This window comes from Toxorhynchites rutilus, chromosome 1 (genome assembly GCF_029784135.1).
Source record: "Toxorhynchites rutilus septentrionalis strain SRP chromosome 1, ASM2978413v1, whole genome shotgun sequence".
NCBI classification, from domain to species: domain Eukaryota; kingdom Metazoa; phylum Arthropoda; class Insecta; order Diptera; family Culicidae; genus Toxorhynchites; species Toxorhynchites rutilus.
The window spans coordinates 42930353-42943254 of record NC_073744.1 but is presented as its reverse complement, the minus strand read 5'-3'; the positions used below and the strand labels follow the sequence as shown (position 1 = coordinate 42943254).

At 42.0% G+C, this 12902-nt stretch overlaps 2 protein-coding genes across 3 annotated transcripts in view; one reads left to right on the top strand and one right to left on the bottom strand.

Annotated features, from left to right (window-relative positions):
- Positions 1 to 12902, bottom strand: part of LOC129762780 (L-dopachrome tautomerase yellow-f) — a 403523-nt gene that overhangs the window by 372314 nt on the left and 18307 nt on the right. The window lies entirely within an intron of this gene.
- LOC129762777 (transcriptional adapter 2B) lies at positions 3273 to 6194 on the top strand. 2 transcript variants are annotated; one of them, XM_055761309.1, is made up of 5 exons: positions 3273 to 3329; positions 3421 to 3518; positions 3964 to 4824; positions 5199 to 5275; positions 5346 to 6194. In XM_055761309.1, exons 1-5 carry the CDS (start codon positions 3323 to 3325, stop codon positions 5776 to 5778), a joined length of 1476 nt encoding a protein of 491 aa, XP_055617284.1. In that variant the 5' UTR covers positions 3273 to 3322; the 3' UTR covers positions 5779 to 6194. The 2 variants fall into 2 exon arrangements, with proteins under 2 accessions (XP_055617284.1, XP_055617285.1); XM_055761310.1 differs by having other exon boundaries at positions 3276 to 3329; positions 5135 to 5275; positions 5346 to 5592.

The following is a 12902-nucleotide window of genomic DNA, read 5'->3' as shown; positions in this document are numbered from 1 at the left end:
GTTCGTAAAGGAAGCTCAATGCTATCAACGCGAATTGAGCTTCGTTTACGACTTTAGGGGAGCGTAAACGATAATAATTGATATTCAGGTGGAATGAACACTTTTTTGATTCCATATGGCTTTCTAGCAAATGAGATATATGAGTCTAACTAATTATTTTTCTCAGTGTTGCGATTAATCGATTATTTGGGGCGATTATTCGTATCGAATAACAAACTGCTGAAAACTATTCGATTAGCTGATGAACGATTAATTTCAAAATCATAAGGGCCCGACATTTTAACAAAAACTGAAATTTCAGTATTTTTGAAGTGTTCTAAACCACATTTCAATTCAATTTTACTTCTCGTTACGTCGACCAAAAACGAGAACGAACAAAAACAGAGGTACACAATCTTTTGTTCCTTTGACGAATAAGCATTTGACAGTGCATGGGAAAAAGGTTGCAAGTTTTCTTGATGTAAAATGCGCTTGAAAAATAAATTTGATTGACTCCATATAACCTAGATTGCGACGAAAAGTTTTCCGCTTGCCTCCTAGTTTTAGACGAATGGAGTGTCCGGCACCCTAATTGTGAAAAAAAAAGTTATTACAATTGCTGACACGAGATAAACTACTTCATGGAAGTGCTCTAAAATCCAAACATAATAGACATTGGAATACTAATTCTGATATAAGAAGAAATCAAAGAAAAAATTAAACGTTTTAGCTCGTGACATATTCTATTTGTTTTTGAAATGATGAATGTAATCCGAAAAATATTTCTCGGAAATATGTAATTATTTTCCGTACATCCTCTTTCAAGTTTATTCGTTGACATATTCAATTTTGTACAATTTTGTACTGACTGTTATGCCTATCTTCCTGGCTACTATTGCAATCAAAGTTTAAAACAACCAAAACCCGTGAATCTTCCCACCTTCTATTCTTCATCTCCAGGGGTATGACTAAAACGTCAAATCTCTCATAAGGCCAGTGTACCCAATATTGTTGAGGTTCCCTGAAATTTTGGTTCTGTCAATTACTGTTGTTTACAACTCGGTCCGGTCATATAGTCGAATAGTGGCTAACTTTAAACTTGATGTTAAATGTGAATACCTCCATGTGAAACCGAAACATGAAAATCGCTCATGCAGTTAGAAATAAAGCAACGCATTTTTCTTTATTTTTATTATCTCCGTGATTTCAAGGATTTCAATCCTCGCAAATGATATGTTGGTAAACAAATGACTCCATATTGATTTTCATTTTGGGTAGCCTATTCGCGTTGACGGCGGAATGGTGTCGACATCTGGATACGATATTAGTTTGTATGAGGCCAACTATTTTCTATCAGATTAGTCGACCATAAGGCAGTTTTAAATTGCTAAAATTTGTATGAAATTTTTTTCTTGGCGTTATTTACCTACTAGAAGTACGTTATTCTGACCCTAATTTAAACTATTTTCTATGAATTTTCAGATATTCTCACCAAAACTTACCATTATAATATAAAATTATCTTTATACACAATTTTTGTATGATATTTTTTCACTACTTGCAATCAAAAGTGATTTTCATCTACATAGAGTACTAATTTGGTTTGGTAAAAAAAATTTTCATTCATAATTTTTATTTTAAAAGCACGTTCATTTCTTCTGTAAACCCATATTGTCATGCCTATTCCCCCATTTCGTAATACGAAGCTCAATGCCGTCAACGCGGCTATTCAATTGATGTCTAACCCCTGTTCATCTCGGTATAAATGTGTGTGGCGACCCAATGAGATACATATGAGGTGGAGCAGTAGGCAGAGTATATTTGGATTGGTGAACGAAATATGCTGTCGTCATTATTTGCCTTCAATATGGAATGTACATGGAAGAAACAAAACAATGTTTAAATAACACACAAATTGATGATGTCATGAGCCAAAACGCTCATGAATTTTAATAGATGATAATTGTATTGTAACTTACTTCCATCATTTAAGGAGCGAAAACGTCCAGAGCACAATCGTATTCTTAGACACACAAAAATATCACTTTTATTCATCTTTTCCGACATCATTTCACAAATATCTACTACAAACTGTCACATTATACGCATATTCAGTGGGAACTCCACAAAAAGATCTGTTTTTAATTGATAATAAACTTGCCGAAAAAAAAGCGTTTTCACGTGGATGTGGAAGGCAATTGAATGTGAACACAAATATGGACGTCACAACGTGAAAAGTAGCTATGGCAGCACATGATATCAAGCACCTTATGCTCGCAAATTCTGCCATCTGCTCCACCTAATAATCCTGCTCATGGGTAGCGACCTTACGATTTCCATGGGAAAATATTTGACGTTTCATTCGTTTATGTTGACGGGACCAAGGTGCTTATATGAATGTATATATTGAGGCGCCTTGGACGGGACATTGTATGTGTAGCGCAGGGTACGTATATGACAAGATAATCTGGACTCGAAGTGTGTAACGACACGATTCACCTACACACTCTCAGCTATGACGTCTTAGCTTTGACGAAAAGCAGCGATCGTACATTTTCTCGCTGAATATGAGACTAATGAGATAGCATGCGGTGAATATTTGTGAAATCTCGTCGAAAAGATGGATAAAAGTGATATTTCCATGTGCCATTTTCACTCCCCCACGCTCATAGAAACAAACGAAGTTTCATTATTTTAACGTTATGAAGTTGATGTTTCGAAGGCTCTCAGTGTCGGTGTGTATGATGTGAGAGAATAATCGCTGATTAATCAAAATTTCACCGAAAATGTTACTACTTTCGAGAACTAAGCATACGACTGCTCTCTGGACCTTTTTACCGCTCAAATTACCATGCAATCGTGAGTACTTTCAACATTGTTTTGTTTCTTCCATATACATTCCATAATGAATGCAAATAATTACGACACGATATTTTACTTGCCAATACAGATATACTTCGCCTACTGCTTCACCTCGATATGTACTCATTCAAATCGTACCGAGAACCTGAGTTGCCGGCTCATTTTTTCGAATATCATTACGGGGCACAGAAAACGACATCACACGATCGGCGTTAAGCTAGAGCGAATTATGTGACAAATTTAAAGAATAATGAATGAACGATAGCTTCAGGTCATATTATTTGCCTGTTCACTTTGCTGTTATCAGATTCGATAATTACGATTTGCTTTTCCCATGATGCCAATGTATATTGTTTGTGTTTGTATCCGTTTGTGTTTTCACATCTGGCATCTCTGCTGAAAATTCATTGATAAATTCATTTCTCCGTGTGCATATGCCAAAAAGCAGCGACTTTTTCTGCAGTAGAAGCGTACAATCAAGATGGCGGGTAAGTGTGCAGAAGCATTCCGTTCAAGCTGATGATAGATTTGATGAAAATATTCTATAATTTTCAATTGTATGCCACTCTTTCATCACAGAATTATTCGCCAAATACACTTGTACCAATTGCCAGGAGGATATACCCGGGATTCGGGTCCATTGCGTCGTTTGCACCGATTTCGAGCTTTGTCTCGCAGTAAGTATCCAATAGTCAAGTGAAAAATGGCTGTCAAATGTTGCCTTGCTGCCCGAACTTATCTCGAAGGCGTTCCGAAGGGAGCCGATGACGTCATGGTCAATGAATTTCTAGTGAAATGAATTACGAGTGAATACCACCCCCACTTCGAATGAAACATTTAAATTGATTGTTTTGTAAACATGGGTTTGTTTTATTTGTGTTTAAATCAAACGATCAAATGGCTTTGCGTCTCGAGGCCGAGATTTGGCTGAAGTAACATCGAACGGAGATTTGCATCGGATTGAACACAAATCATAAATTCCTGCCTCATGTTTAAAAATACCTATAAAAATCTGCCGAACTGTTTATAATTGATATTATACGTAAAGATTTAAATAATTGCTCATTTTGATAATATTGAATGTTTTTGCGAGAATTGTAATATTTTGTTCTGTGATTGTAGTGCTTTGCTGCCGGTGCCGAAATTGGTCCACATCGAAATGATCACTCGTACCAGTTTATGGACTCGGGCATTTTGTCCATTTATCGTGGCAAAGGAGGATGGTCGGCACGCGAGGAACTTCATCTTTTGGACGCTATCGAACAATACGGGTTTGGTAACTGGGAAGATATTAGCAAGCACATCGAAACTCGTACACCGGAAGAAGCAAAAGAAGAATATGTCTCGAAGTTTTTGAACGGAACTGTTGGTCGTCACACGTGGTCTTTACCGCTTGAACAACGGCCACAACTTACCGATCACACTTCTGATGATACGGGTCCTCTGAGTCAGTTGCTAGTCCAAAAGCTGCCGCCAATGGATTGCAGTAACGAAGAATCGGCAGCACTAGGGTATATGCCTAATCGAGATGATTTCGAGAGGGAGTATGACCCAACCGCGGAACAGCTCGTGTCCACTCTATCGCTCTCTCCGGACGACGAAGACGTCGATATGCTGCTGAAACTAGCACAAGTGGATATCTACACTAGAAGACTTCGTGAGCGAGCTAGACGGAAACGAGTGGTTCGAGACTACCAATTGATTGCGAATTTCTTCCGGGGAAATGCCAAGCGAGCGCGCATGAGCCGCGATCAAAGAGAATTCCGCGAAAGACTACGCACTTTCTCGCAGTTCTACACATCGTTGGAATTCGAGCGTTTGATTGCATCTTTGGAACGCGAACGGTCCCTACGTATACGTATTTCTGAACTAAACAGATACCGCTGGAACGGATTACAACGAATGGACGAATGTGTCCACTTCGAGCAGCATGCAGCCGCCGCCCAACACAGGAACACTGGTCCCTACGGACATGGACGAACGGTATGTGTTGTAGACATTATAGAAGAGATTTATTTTGCAAAATGGGTTAGATGTATTCGAATCGCAGTCACAAATCTTGATGTCATTGTACAATACTAGTACAATACTTAACAGCAAACATCCACCCATTCTGTAAAATACTCTGTTTCTCGATTATACATGAGAGCTATTTTGACCGTAAATGTACCCCTGGTAGTTAAATTGTACTAACTTCTATTTTTTCTCACTTTTTCCCCGAATAACTTCCAACCGGAATTCATTTGTTTTGGCTAATGGATAAACGGATGTATAAAACCAACTCGTAAAATAGCTTGCATGTATAATTGGTCCCAACGGTCAATCGATTCCCGGCTGTATTAGACAAATCTTGACAGGACAACCGAAGCAAAGGCGCCTCATGCGAAACAAACAAGGGATCCTCGGCGTTGTCCAGCTCGCTGATAAAAAGAAGGTATTTCCATCATTATACCGCCTCTCTCTCATGTTAGATATTCATGAATTGAATTTTCAATTACCCACAGCGAAAGCGACGGCCGAAGCTTAAATTCCACCGGCCAAAAGCACACGCACCACACCGAAGACCGGGCCTTCTCCGACGGCTCATACAGCAGCAGAAACTTCTTGGATAGCTCACGGGGAGCGGACCCTTTGCGGCTCCAATCCCACCACCACCAGCAGTCGAATCTCTACCCTCATCAGCAACAGTTCCCGGTGCAATCCAACCTGGCGCTTCCGGATCCGCTCCAGCAGCAGCAGCCCGGCGTACAGCTTCTAACATCAAACGAGCTACAACTGTGCAACTCTCTCAACATGCCAGTCACTCGGTACCTTAGTCTCAAAACGGTGCTCCTTGGACGACCCCAACTGGACCATGGGATCAGTTCGGTGGCGGAAGGCATGGTCAAAAAGTATCTCATCAAATCGGGTTGGTTGCAAACGAGTCCCCAAAATTAGAAGCTAGGACAGCAAGACACATATGGACAACTTTCAAATGATCTCAAGTTGGTAATAGTTTGTTCGCTTCATTCTAGCATTCTCGAGATAGTATTTAAGCAATGGTTAGCAGTGGGTTCCAAATAGTGGCGGAATCGATTACAACTGCCTGTTCGCACAGCAAAAGAAAATTTCCAATTTGATGTTCATTTAGGGTCAAATTAAACTTGTTCGGAATGTAGCTGTTATATGGTGATAAGTAGAGAAATCTATCAATTAGGACGTGACAAAATATAATAGCGAGATAGCGCACCATCTGTAGGGTAAAATATCAGTTAATTGAATCATATATAATGAAAACGATAGTTTGTAAATAGTCAATTTAATAAATTATTGTGAATAAAGTTTATCCCACAAATCATGTTTGGGGACTATCAGTTGCCTTTTCATATTTTTCCTTCAAACAAACTGATAAGAGTCAATAATTTTTGCAGTAACGTTTCTGTCTGCAAAATTAAACAAATCAGAGATCAGAAAAAAAAAGTCACAGGAGGGTTGTGTCCGAGACACGACCGCATAGTTGACGTAGGATTCCGTTAGGCTATCTGTTGATTTTGGATATGTTTGAAGAATTACATCGTTAAACTCTTTGATAATGATTTGATAGCCCTGAAGAGAGCCGTTTTGTTTGATTGTTGGGTATTGTTTGTTCACTCCACCAGTGTTTACCGAGTGATGATGACAGAAGGATGGTAAACAGTCGTTGGATGGTGCGTTTCAGATAAAAGATACCGAAGTGAAACGAGATATGATGAAAACCGCCCTCTGTGATCCTAGACGAGATGTCTCATGTGATATGTATGAATGAAATGAAGAAAAAAACTCACCAATCTATATATATATAAATGGAGTGATGTCTGTCTGTCTGTCTGATTCTTATAGACTCGGAAACTACTGAACCGATCGACATGAAAATTGGTATGTAGGGGTTTTTGGGGCCGGGGAAGGTTTTCGTGATATTTTGAGACCCCTTCCCCCTCTCTTAGAGGGGCTGCCGTACAAATGAAACACAAATTTTTGCATTACCCGAGAATTAATCAAGCAAATTAAACCAAATTAGGCATATGGAAACTTTAGGGTGCAATGAATGTTTCTATGGTGGTTAGATACCCCTCCCCCTCTCTTAGGGGTGGCTGCCATACAAATAAAACACAAATTTCTGCATTACTCGAGAATTAATCAAGTAAATGGGCGGGACGAAGTTTGCCGGGTTAGCTAGTGTAATATAAGATAATTACCAATACCGAACACAACTATAAATTTTTCTCATCAGTAAAAGCATGTTACATATTTGAAAGTGAATACGTAATTTTCTATTATAATTTTTACTTTATGACCCAATATTCAACCCAATGCAAATTTTAATTGGACTAACAACACCTAATACTATATGTAGAGCATATGGGAAATCACTTTTTTAATATTTCTTCATTTTTCCAATTTTTCACGCCGTATAAACTTTCCTTTCCTTTCCTTGAACACAACAAAACAGACAGCTTAAACAAAACGACCTGTTCTGGAGCGGGAACACACCTTGGTTTATATTTATGAATATTGAATTAAACAGTTTAATATATGAAGTCATTTTTAACACAACTGCTACCATATACAATTTTACACTTACACTTTTGCTAAATTTTTCACAATACACGATCGGTCATTGACATGAAATTTCACGAAGCTACCAACATTAAAGTTCTAAATTTATATTTTATTTGCTAGAATTAATCATATCACTCACCTTACTTGCAATACAAAAATGCCGCCGACTTGCATATATTTGCCTTGCCGTTTTCCCCCAGGCAGCTTGGTTTAGATGTATCTGTTAGGGAATACATCTCGGTAGGAACAAAAGCTTCCCCTACTCTCATGTATTTAAAATGCCGATTTCCCCCAGGCAGCTTGGTTTTGATGTCTCTGTTATGGAACGGTGCTCCTTGGACGACCCCAACTGGACCATGGGATCAGTTCGGTGGCGGAAGGCATGGTCAAAAAGTATCTCATCAAATCGGGTTGGTTGCAAACGAGTCCCCAAAATTAGAAGCTAGGACAGCAAGACACATATGGACAACTTTCAAATGATCTCAAGTTGGTAATAGTTTGTTCGCTTCATTCTAGCATTCTCGAGATAGTATTTAAGCAATGGTTAGCAGTGGGTTCCAAATAGTGGCGGAATCGATTACAACTGCCTGTTCGCACAGCAAAAGAAAATTTCCAATTTGATGTTCATTTAGGGTCAAATTAAACTTGTTCGGAATGTAGCTGTTATATGGTGATAAGTAGAGAAATCTATCAATTAGGACGTGACAAAATATAATAGCGAGATAGCGCACCATCTGTAGGGTAAGCTACCAACATTAAAGTTCTAAATTTATATTTTATTTGCTAGAATTAATCATATCACTCACCTTACTTGCAATACAAAAATGCCGCCGACTTGCATATATTTGCCTTGCCGTTTTCCCCCAGGCAGCTTGGTTTAGATGTATCTGTTAGGGAATACATCTCGGTAGGAACAAAAGCTCCCCCTACTCTCATGTATTTAAAATGCCGATTTCCCCCAGGCAGCTTGGTTTTGATGTCTCTGTTAGGGACCAGCCGCATGCGTCGTCAATTTCGACCAATCAGAAGTGGGTATTTCCGTTAGGATAGGGGTTGAGATTGTTCAATTGTTCGATAGTTAGTTTGATGACATATATTATTTTCTTCAATATAAAAAATTGTTATGAAGTGCCGAAATCGATTGACGCAAAAAGATCATCAATCCATCATGAAATGACCGAGAATTAAGCGTTTGAAATTGGACAATTTCCACGATGTACTCGATTTTCGATTTTCAATTCGTACCCCAATATGTTCCCGAAAGACGTAATCCTACGTCAAAAGGTTCTCAAATGGGGATCAACACTAGGGTAGGAGCCTGCCCGTTGGTCTCAAATGTTTGTATCTCACGCCTCCACGAAAATCATATGACGACATTTTTAGATCGGGCGTGAACCGAAACCACACACCTGGGGTGACATTGCGCATTCCGAAACGAGTGATTTTTGTTCGTTTCGACCATTTTGACATGCCTTTGACCAGCTTTGTTTACGAACCCAAAAATTTAACACTTCTCTACAAGACAAATTTTGCTCTAAATCTAGTACACCGAAAATATGAACTTGAAAAATATACATAATACTAAAACCATTTTGATTTGAGTTCGAATTCTCTCGAAACGAGTTACTCGTTTCGAAATGCGCAATGCCACCCCTGGTCCTGGCTCCGAGAACGGGTGTCGAAAGTGGCTAAGTGAGGGGGTGCGAGCGAGTCAGAGCGCTATATCTCTCCCGAGGAAGTCCTCCCGGGCCATTGGAAGCTTAGGTGTGCGTCTGATCTCCATGTTAGGAACGGCACCCCGAAAAGGTTCCTCTGGCAAGGTGGGACTTTAATATATCTTGCCAACCCGCTGTCTCTCGGGCAAAGGAGATACACCCAGTAAAAATGGATCTAAGATCGAGAAGAATTATTAGAATGCGATCAACCGAGAAGGGTCCCCGAACTGGAGCTGGTTCTGGAACGGGGTTAAGAGCGAGCGGCCAGCGGCTGGAGGGCGATGTGCAAGAGCGGGCTACCATCCGGGTTCAACCCGAAAAGTTACCGCCACACGGAAACAGCAGCCATCAACACCACAGAAGAAACGCTGCGCCTACGATACGTGTTGCGACTGCCAGACGACAGTCGTCCACAATTATGGGTATCACTAGGCGACGGATCATGTGGACACACGAAATGAACAAATTCGTGATCCGCGCCTATTACATCTGCACTGCTTTGGAGACGGACATGAGCGGTCGCCCTCGAATACTAACAATGTTCGAGGAAGCGTATCCAGAGTTCGTCGGGAGGCTTGACCAAAACGCGATGAACGCGAGGCGTGAAGCGATTGTACGCAACAATATGCTCTCCCAAACGCAAATCGATGAGATCAAGCAGCAGTTGTAGAGAGAACTAAGTTCCAGAACAAACAGAGCAAGCGATGTGTCGAGACGGAGTTCAGTACGGCTGAGCAATTAATTCGCGAGTGGGGCACGCGAAACAGTACCAGTGGAGGCTACAGTACAACAACTCCTTGAGCCAGAAGATCCACAGCCAGATCAACAGTTACTACGCGATCTGGTCTTCCATTACGACGAGGCGATCTCACAGTTTCGCGACACAGACCCATTGGCGCGCCCCAGGATCCCGAAGTTGCAGCATTCTCGCAGGCTGACAAGTACAGTAAAGCTCATAAAGGAGCCTCCGTAAAGCTCATAAAAAATATGGAGAACATGGAGGAGCTGCAACTGAAAGTTTACTGTGCTGCTGTGGCGACCGCTAGAAGTTTAGAATACGTGCAGCATTTGGAAGACTGATGGCGTACAAAAGAGGCAGCAGATCGGCGAAATTATGTCGCCAAGTTGCTGTGATCGTGCAGCCTACTAAACTTCGCCAGCTGGGAGCTCACCAGCTGTCGGAAAAACTCGACACACTAGTACAGCAATTGAGCGTCCTTATAAAACGGCTGAAACGTTACTCTGACTCTGCAAAGCGCCAGGAACAAAATCGGATGTTCAGACATAACGGGAAAGCGTTCTACGACCACATTAGCGCCGAGAAGCCCGACTAACGCGAAGATTTGCCAGATATTAGCGATGTTATGAACTTCTGGGCTGGTATTTGGGAGACCCCAGTACAACATCGCGACGGGAAAATGTGGTTAAGACGAAAGGAGGAGAATTGTGGTGAAATTGGAGAGATGCCATCTATCATCGCCGGAGAGAACGATGTCCGCGAAGCCTCGCGATAACTGAGGAACTGGGCAGCACTGGGCTCTGATGGTGTTCAGAACTTCTGGCACAAGAAGCTGACTGTCGCACATCAAAAGATAGCTGAGTGCTTGAATAGGGTGCTACGTGACCCACACAACCTCCCAGAATTCGCCTCCCGTGGCGTCACCTTCCTCCTCCAGAGAGACAGCAACACATTGAATCCTTCAAAGTACAGACCGATAACGAGCCTATCGAGTCTGCACAAGATATTAAGCAACATCATAACCTCCAAAATTTCTGCTCACTGCGAACAAAGGATGCAAGAAAATACGCATCCATAGTCGGTCAGGTGGTATATAACCAGCGGAACCTAAGCATGGCCTATATCGATTACAGGAAGGCTTACGATTCCATACCTCACTCGTTTTTCGTCCGGGTATTGGAGCTCTACAAAATTGATCCCGTCGTCGTTAAGATCCTGCGACATGCGATGAGGTAGTGGAATACGTCTCTGCATCTCAGTGATGGGGAAAATGTGTTGCAGTCCAGAACGCTGCAGATAAAGAGGGGATTATTCCAAGGCGACTCTTTCAGCCCGCTTTGGTTTTGTCTGGCATTGAACCCCTGCAGTAGGACGCTCAACAGAAACGGTCATGGCTCGGAGGAAGTGATCCATACCTTCTACATGGATGATTCACGTCAGCGTCTAGGTGTAGCTATCCGGGTTGTCGAAGATATAAGCAGGGACATCTGCATGGAGTTCGACCTCGACAAGTGCCGCTGTGTCCATCTGCTGAAAGGGCAGCTTACCGAATCCGGAGGTTACGAAGTCTATGACGGAGAGTTGATAAAAGACATGGTTCGTGGCGAATCCTATAAATATCTCGGATTCCGACAGCTCACCGGGATTCGCCACTCCGACATCAAGACGGAGCTGCGAGACAAGTTCTTGAGTCGAGTGAACCGTGTCCTGAGAACTTTCCTCAACGCCGTCAACACGCGCGCGTACGCGCGGTCAACACATTCGCGGTTCTCCTGCTGGCCTTCAGTTTTGGTGTAGTCAAATGGAGCAAAACTGACCTAGAAGACCTTGAGAGGCGGATGAGGAAAGTATTCAAAGAGACCGGAATGAACTATCCTCAATCGGCACTGGAGAGAGAATCACTACCACGCAAGTACCAACGGAGTACCAACTCAACTGCAATATGCAGACAGTGGAGAAGATTGCAGCTCGGAAGCAGAAGGCAGTGAATGGTGCTCACCCCTATCAACTGGACCGGCCACACGTCGACAAGACCGTATCTAATCTGTGACAAACGCGTGGTGAACTCTCTTCAGTAGTTGAAACCGACATGATAGCCATCCAGGACAGGATAATGCCGACAAGAAACTGCAGGCGGTACGTCTGGCATCAAGACGTTGATGACATTTGCCGGATGTGCCATCAATCAAGTGAAAACATATAGCACATTATGGGAGGATGCCCCGTTTTGGCCAACGCAGCCTACACCGAGCGTCACAACAACGTGGATTGTATTGTTCAACGACAACTGGCGCTCCAATGTGGTCTACTGGAAGACTACGTACCAAACTACCGGTACCTGCCTGCACCTGTCCTGGAAAATGACCGTTCCAAGCTGTACTGGGATAGCACTGTTCTGACCGACCTTCCACCACACCACCACGATCCACCACAACCGCCCAGATATTATGATTAACGACTAGAGCGACCATCAAGGGGGTCTTCGTAGCCATTTGGTTACGCGTTCGCTTACCAAGCGATCGATCGTGAGTTCAAACTCAGGGCCCTCAATTGACCATCTTTGTGTTGTTATAGAATAACTACGTCCACGCAAACATCATCAGCGATGGAAATCGATCCACGGTCGAAATAAGATCGATTCATCCATACAACTGCTCTGCTCTGCAAGACACATCGGGCTGCTATTCTATAAATAACTCAACAATGATCAATATCAACTGTCTCCGCTGTCCAATGGATGAACAGAAAGAATACCCTTACGCCTAAATGGCTACTACTGTGTAATTTACCATAATGCAATGGAACAGAAACCTTAACGCCTAAATGGCTACTACTAACTACTGTGTAATTTGCAATTTATAGAAACATAAACATATGTACATGTACACGATTAAAACCCGGCTCTGTTACAGCTAAACTGCTAATGAGCCTAACAAATAAATAAATGAGATGAAAAAAAAGAGCGACCATCATCGATGTCGCTATTCCACTGAACCAGAATCTGGAGGAGACACATGGTCGCAAAATTT